The sequence below is a fragment of the Populus euphratica genome, unplaced genomic scaffold (assembly GCF_000495115.2).
Source record: "Populus euphratica unplaced genomic scaffold, PopEup_1.0 scaffold198.1, whole genome shotgun sequence".
Lineage (NCBI taxonomy): Eukaryota > Viridiplantae > Streptophyta > Magnoliopsida > Malpighiales > Salicaceae > Populus > Populus euphratica.
In genome coordinates this window covers 89464-96981 of record NW_011500080.1, presented here as the reverse complement: position 1 = coordinate 96981, position 7518 = coordinate 89464, and the positions used below count along the sequence as shown (strand labels likewise).

The window sequence follows — 7518 nt, the reverse complement described above, 5'->3', positions numbered from 1 at the left end:
CAAATTAATTCTTAAATATAATTAAAATTTAATTTGGCCCATGATTAAATCAAATTGGCTTACTAAAAATTTAATTATGTCATTGGACTCAATTTTTATGTAAATTCATTCAATAATCATTCAATTCGACCTTAAATTTGTATTTTTCTCTATTTTTTGGCATAATGGAGTACAATTAGGCCTTGAATTTCCTCAAAAAAAATTGCAGCTTGATTTTTTTCTATTATTATAGCCCTTCTTTATTTGTTTTCTCCACATTATCAGCCTTTATTTTACTTTTTTATTTTTATTTTTTTAAAAAATTAATTTTTAAAAAATAACCCAGAATTGGGTTATGACAAACAAAATTTTTTTAATCCAAACACTTCCCATGCAAAAAAAAAAAAAATATATATGTAACCGTCTATTAATAATTTAAATAAAAAAACTAAAAAAAAACACAATATATGTAACCGTCTATTAATAATTTAACATGATAAAATGGTTGGTAATCCAAATATAGAAAAACATAAGAATTTTCCATGAAACTTTTTTTCTTTTTTTAATAATTAATACAGGAACTCATGACTAAGTTAACCCATCCATGAGCAATTCTTTTACTATTTTTCAGTGGATGTACCACGCAGGTCAGTATTTTATTTTTCCAGATTTGCGAAATAACTTCACAAATTATAAAGAAAACCAGCTAATTGAAGAAAGACAAAATGAAGCCGAAGTATATATTTATTTTTATGTTAATATATATAAATATGAATACGAAAAAATAATAGAATAATGAAAAAAACTGATTGACATAAAATACACATGTAAATCTCGGTATTTCAAATAGATAAAGTTAAAGGTGAAGCATTCAAACGTAAATAAAATCAAAGATTGGGCACCTAATATACAGTTTTCTCCTCCTGTTGGTCCCAAGCAACTATGAATGCCATCGCCACCATAGCCAACATCAAGCATCAGAACCTCCAGGCTCAACAGAAAAACAGCACCCAAGATCAACCCCAACAAGCTTCATCTCCCTCTCCAAAATAGCAAGACTACCAACTAAACTCCCAAACCCCTCTGGTGACTTGGTCAAACTCCAGATTCAGGTACGTTTACAGGTGTAAGAAAAATTTTGAGGTTCAAGAAAAAGGAAAACAAGTTTGCAGAAGATCAGTTAATACTTGAAATTATTTTGTTATTACAAAAGGAAGACAGTCATATGAACCATGTAATATATACACTCACCCAACCTCGAAACTCTTCATACAAAGCAATGATATAGGCTACGTCCGCTTGTTCAGCCAAAAACTCAAGGTGCCAAGTGGTACAATGAACTCCCGCTATACAATCAAGACAATATACAAAGGGCACATTACAATCACAGGTGATTAAAGAGAGGTGCTTGGCAAAGAACCCATTAAGATAATTGTATCTTCGTCCTTCATTTTTTCTTGACGTGCCTTCGAAAATAGTCCAGAGAGCAATCCCAGATGCAAACTAGAGCCCGATCTCCTTCCCAGCAAGAAATCACTGGCCTTACGGCTCAACATATTGGTTGACTCCATGACCTGATCTGCACCAAGGCGTGTCCCACAAGAGCAATTTGTAAGCTTTCTGAAGCAGGGCTTGTGGAATACTGATTCGCAAGAAGCACACCTTTCAATTTCACCTTCCTGTTTAAGTTGTTTTCAACTGTCAGAACGTATCTATGCCAACTTTTCAGTTATCAACTAGAAGGATGATATAGGAGTCTTCTTATGTTTCTTGCTAGTTGAAGGGCTATTTACTAGAGCATGAGATACACCACTACAGAGAAATCTTAATTTTTTTTCGGTAAAAAACATTCATCATGCTACTGTTAAACAAAGCTCTACTATATGCAATTGAATGAATGCCCACCTGAAAAGGGAATATGAGGGAAGATGGATCATTACAAGCTTGTCGGGCACTGCAGGGGACTCCCACATCGCAGCATATGAGACATTGCTCTGTTATATGCTCCAGAATTTTCCTCGAAACAGTTTCCGCCATCACTGGTAGTGCTGCAAAAGAAGTAGAGATGTGTTAAAGAAAAAAAAACAGGGTCGCACAATTACACAGAACTCAGATACCTATATAAAAGTCCCAGGACATCACATGCACTGACAAAGGGTTCAATAAAGAAGCAGATAATTGCTATGCAGATCAAGTCTTTTAAGTAAAAGTTTTACTATGCAGATTACAGTTGCTGGCTTAGCAAAAGACTCAAAGCCATATGAGCATAATCAATGGCACGCAATTACTATTTTATTTGACATGAAAAACAATAGTTGAGGCCCATTTGAGAGACAAGAGTGAGAGATTCCAGTATGGTTAAGAGTCAGTTAATGCATCAGAGCGAGGCAAATAAAGACTGCCACATAACGTCAAAGAAACTGATGATGCCAAACTGTGGAAAAAAGTAGTTACTTCACACACACAAACAGAAAAGAAAATACAATGGAAGGGCATGTCAAAAGCTAGGAAACAAAAAAACAAAGTTAGATCAGCCAATTACAAAGAAATGTTTAGATCCAGCCGAACTGCTTGCAAATAAATCAAGTAGACTTACATTAGATATTGGAATTGAGACTTCTGCAAATGTAAACAAGGGCATAGACACAGATGGACTTAACAACATGGCACAAGTTTCGATGAGATATCTTCAAAATAAAATACTAAAATGGCAGTTAACTTGTGATTAGATGTTAACCTGCAAATGCCCCTTTTGAGAGATCTATGAGGTCTCTAAGGGGAAAAAAATCATTGCTTTCAAGAAGATATCTTCGAGAACCGAGTACTTTGTTGATGGTCCTGCGGAATGGACATCGAACATATTGAAGCATAGTTCCAATTTTTTTCCTGACACCCATAATATGGTGCAAGGCTGGGACCTTAGAGAATAAGAGAGGATTGACTGCGCTTACACAAAGCATGGGCTGCAAAAGAAAATTCATTAGGGGTATCTGGCAAAAACTTAGATACAAACTCTGTGCATTGAATTGGAAGCTCAATATGGATCTATAATACTTGAAGTGGTGAAACATCAATGACACATGCATGTGTTGCTATCTAAATGAAGAATTTAGGGAACTACAAATTAGATTGATACCCCAAGCCTACAAAAACCAATAATTAAATCAAAATGTCCAAGCATATAGACATGTGACAGATAACCTGGAATGGCGTAGGCATCTACAATCATCATTCTTACAAGCATGTCAAATCTTACCAAATATAGTCAGGGAAACGCTAGACAGTTGGGTCAAGAGTTAAAAATCGACTTTTGGCCCATTATAGTATGTAAGCAAGCACAAAATTGTGCTTGACAAACTTATTCCTTTCATGATTTTGTGTCCGTTATTTATCTATCCCTTGATTTTGACAATATCATCCAACCTAGAAGCATCCAATTATGCAGAGATTCTACAAATGACTACAGAAGAACCACTTCTCAAAATACCTGCTCATGGATGGAATCCAAGTATGACTTGGCCAGATGAGAAACTGGGTATTGATTAAAATCCCAATAATGCAGAACTCTTGCTGGCAAAACTGCAGTCTCGTTTGTGTGGCATGAAGAACAAAATAACTGACCAGTATACTTGCACAGCCGAGGCTTTCCCCACCCAAGTGTCTGTACAAAGTCCTGCATTAATGTCATACCATCATCAAAATGCTTGTGGCATCCAGCACAAGTATAATGTTGCTCTTCTAGCATCTGTTTAGTAGATTTGTGTGGCTGGATTTCAACAATAAGCGATATTGTCTTCCCTAAAGTGGAAATATTTCCTGCATCTGCCCCTTTGTTAGAAAATATAGACCGTGCAACTGGCATTCTTGCTGCAGGGGAACTAGGAAATGAACCTTGAGGACACAAGAACCAAACCAGTGCACTTGGGGGATTGGAAAAGAACCCAGAATGGATAGTTGAATGTAAACACTCCTTAATAAGAACACTTCTCTCAGAAACAACATCTGGAGATGCATTCCCAAATATTTTCCTAGATTCCTTTTCCACAGAGGACCAAGGAGAAGGAAGAGTCCAGCCTTGGTCAGCAAATAATGATTTCAGCCTGCGATAGAGCGTATGGAAATCACGATACCTACGTTCAACCTCCCACTGGTCTTTGCCACTCCATACCTTTATTATATACATGGTGTATTCCTTCACTCCAACCAATCTTTCACTAAGGGAGACATCTCCTTTCTTCTGCTTTGCTCCTACCACTTCAACCCTATCAATTCTCCTTGGATGTGTAATTAGCGGGTAAGCCTCATTAGTACCAGAAGTAGAAGCAGTTGACCCACCATCTCTTAGCGGCAGTAATAGCTGTGACTGAAACAAATGATTACCCTGAGGAAATCTAGCCCCTGGAGACTCACCAGAGTCAAGTAAAATTTCTTCCATTTCGTTGACAATCTCATCGTAAAATTCAATAAGCTCAAAATTCTCTGCCTGGCAAGAGAATTTAGGAAACGGATTAGAATAGACGCAGGTTAAAAAGCAACTTGAGAGCAACGCTGGAAATAGATTCCCTGCAATCAAATAAAAAGGCAGCTAGCCACTAGAAAAATACACTTTGTGAAAAAACACTTTCGCAACAGACTGGTCACTGTATTGCTTCAAACTCTTCCAAACAACTACACCATGACAAAAACTATAATAATTCCAAATCGCCAACACAAAGCAATTTACTTCAAATTTAAAAGAAACACAAATTATAAGCATAAGATGATGCTCTATCAGAATATGGGTCATCCAAAAGACTTCACAGGTTTGGCAGTAAGTTGTTTTTCCATTGGAGCTCAGCACATATACTTACATGCAAGCAATCTGGTTAAAAAGTTTGCTGGTATCAGATTTCAAACATGTAGATGCTTAAAAAACATAGCCATACTCCTAAATACATACAAGCCAGATTCTAGAACTGAGTTTTTATACAAGAACAAACATGTAACGAATGTTCCTTAAGACATTGCCACGCAGATAATGCAAGTGAAAGTGTCAAATCCCATTTCCATCCCTGAAAGATTCTTTTCTGTGTGCTATACGTGATAACCAAGCATAAAAAGTAACAAGACATCTAATGGACATCTACAAATTGGTTCTATAATTTATAAACTTAGGAGGGTTGTAGACTTAATGTTACTAATCCGGTGCTTACGGAGAAGAAAATAACCATTAAGTTACCATGGAGACTAACCTTAACCACTGCAGAATGTTCTTCATAAAGAATCACAGAACCAGGAGCATTTTCTGATGTTTTTTTCATGTTATTTTCAAGCATTGGCAGAGTTGAATTTAATTTTTGGGTGACAAGGGATTCTGCACTTGCATTTTCTGAATATTTAACTGCGCAGAAATGAGGTTGATTAGTTGTATCAGAAAGGGGATCTGCCTCTACTTCAAAATTCCCAGCCTCTTCATTTTCCAAAGCTTTTTTATCATCGGTACAAACAACTTCCTCGGATTTCACACATGGATTCAGACCTTCCATGTAAGGATCTGTAAAATTCAATCCTAACCCTACGGGGGTTATTTCTACAAGAGGTTCCTGTTCCACCTTAAAGAAGTCACTGACAGGACAACTTTTGTAAAGCTCTGTTGTGTCGTGACTACCTTGGGCTTGATTGCAGTTAAAAGAAATGTCTCTAGCATCTTCTTGCTGTGGTTCGCAATAGCCTGGAAAACCAAATGGCATGATCGAAGTACTTTTATCATCTTTGGCCAATTCATGAGCACCTTGTACCTGACAACTGACTACAGAAATGTCTCTCATGTCTTCCACTTGATCCACAATAGAATTCCGTACACCATAAGGGACCTCGGTACCGGAATTGAGCTTCTCTCCCAAATCATCACCTTCAATGTCTCCCATGGCAGCCTGTTCCTCAGTCACATCTTCCCCTATTTCTGCTTCACCGATAACAGGGGCTACAGTTGAAACCACAGGAATAGAACTGAAAAAGTTTCCATCAGTCGCCAGACCCTGCTCCTGTTGCTGAAATTTATCCAAGGTCAAAGAAGCTCCAATGCCTCCCCCAGTTTCTAGCTCAAAATCATCCCAATCTTCCGACCCAAAAGCCACAGACGAACCCATAATCAACGGGTTCTCACCACCTACTTTCCCTTCCTCACCAAGCAACACATTCCTCCTAAAATACAAATTCTTCCTTTTCTCATCATCCGAACCACACCCACAAATGGAATCATCATCTTCCGAATATCCATATCTAGACGAACCCCCATCTTCCCCTCCATCAAATCCCAAATCTACCTCTACATCCAACCCACTTTGACAATCTTCATTCTCTCCACAACCAACTCGACCCAAATCCCCTTTCTCAATCTCCCAAATCCTACTGTCCAATTCATTACTACTTGCTCCACAAATTTCCAACCTACCAGTCTCATTCTCTTCAAAACTGCCATCTAAACGATCAATAACCGAATTCAAAAGCTTTCTATCCTCCAAGTCCCTATTACCATCAAACCCAAAATCATCCAAACTTTTCAAAGACCCAAGATCAGACTCTATACAATCATTAAAAGAGGCTCCAAATGAGCTACTACAGAAGCTAGGTGTGCCCATAACTGAATTGGCGCTGCAGTATCGCTCGAACTCCGATTCTCCGCATGAGGAATACTGTGACGGAGAGGCGTCACCACAGTCCGAATTGATAGAGCGGAACGGATCAGGCCCCCTGGAGATGGTGTCGTGGGTCCCCTCTCCATCCATAATAAATAAATAAATAAAACTGATTGTTACCGTTGTGGTGGATTGATTGATGTTGAAAACTTGATGAAAGGAAATGGAAGGAAGATGAGAGAGGAGAGCGAATTTGGAGTTTTGACAGAAAGACCGGAGAAGATGATTTTTCCAAACTGTTTAGCGTGAACGATTCAATTTTTAGCCTCTTTTTATTTTGAGTCAGACAAATTAAATTCAGCAACTGTTGATTACTACTATATTTTTTCATGATTTGTCATTTAATCTTCTTCTTTTTTTTTACACTGTTCATTTGCTGCTTCAATGGAACAGTAAAAAATACAAATATATTAAAATGAAAAAAAATATATAGTAAAGTTTATTTACTTAATGATTTTTTTAAATCTATTTAATTAAAAAATAAAATTCAGAAAATATATAAAAATAATATATTAATAATGCAATTATCCTAGCAAATAATTGTAAGAGGCACTTCAAAATAAAAAAAAATATTTTTTTACCGTTAATAGTTATTTTTTAAAATATTTTTTATTTAAAAATATATTAAAATATTTATTTTAAAAATTCTATTTTTTAATATTATATCAAAATAATTCAAAAATATTAAAAATTTATAAAAATATCTAGTGGAAACAAATAGCTTCTATATTTATTTTCAAATATATTAAAACAAAACCTATATATATATATATAAACATTTTATGATGAAAAACAATTATAGGGAATTTCACATTTATTTTATTTTATTTATTTATTTGTATCTATTTTCAGTTTGATGCCA

The 7518-nt window shown here is 36.1% G+C and overlaps 1 protein-coding gene across 1 annotated transcript; it reads right to left on the bottom strand.

Moving 5' to 3' along the window:
* Nucleotides 1-1154: 1154 nt before the first annotated feature.
* On the bottom strand, nucleotides 1155-6954 carry LOC105108768 (Phox (PX) domain-containing protein). Its single transcript, XM_011003215.1, has 5 exons — nucleotides 5211-6954; nucleotides 3467-4462; nucleotides 2717-2942; nucleotides 1885-2027; nucleotides 1155-1658 (listed from the first exon to the last, which is right to left on the bottom strand). The coding sequence occupies exons 1-5, from the start codon at nucleotides 6744-6746 to the stop codon at nucleotides 1374-1376; spliced, it is 3186 nt and encodes a 1061-aa protein (XP_011001517.1). The 5' UTR covers nucleotides 6747-6954; the 3' UTR covers nucleotides 1155-1373.
* Nucleotides 6955-7518: the final 564 nt, after the last annotated feature.

Bases quoted from the DNA above. Each gene is read 5' to 3' on its own strand.
- LOC105108768 (XM_011003215.1), bottom strand. From the start codon at position 6,746: ATGGATGGAGAGGGGACCCACGACACCATCTCCAGGGGGCCTGATCCG. The intron at 4,463-5,210 runs GTTAGTCTCCAT...TTCTCTTGCCAG, and splicing joins AACATTCTGCAGTGGTTAAG to GCAGAGAATTTTGAGCTTAT. The intron at 2,028-2,716 runs GTTAACATCTAA...CTTCTTTTGCAG, and splicing joins CTCAAAAGGGGCATTTGCAG to CACTACCAGTGATGGCGGAA.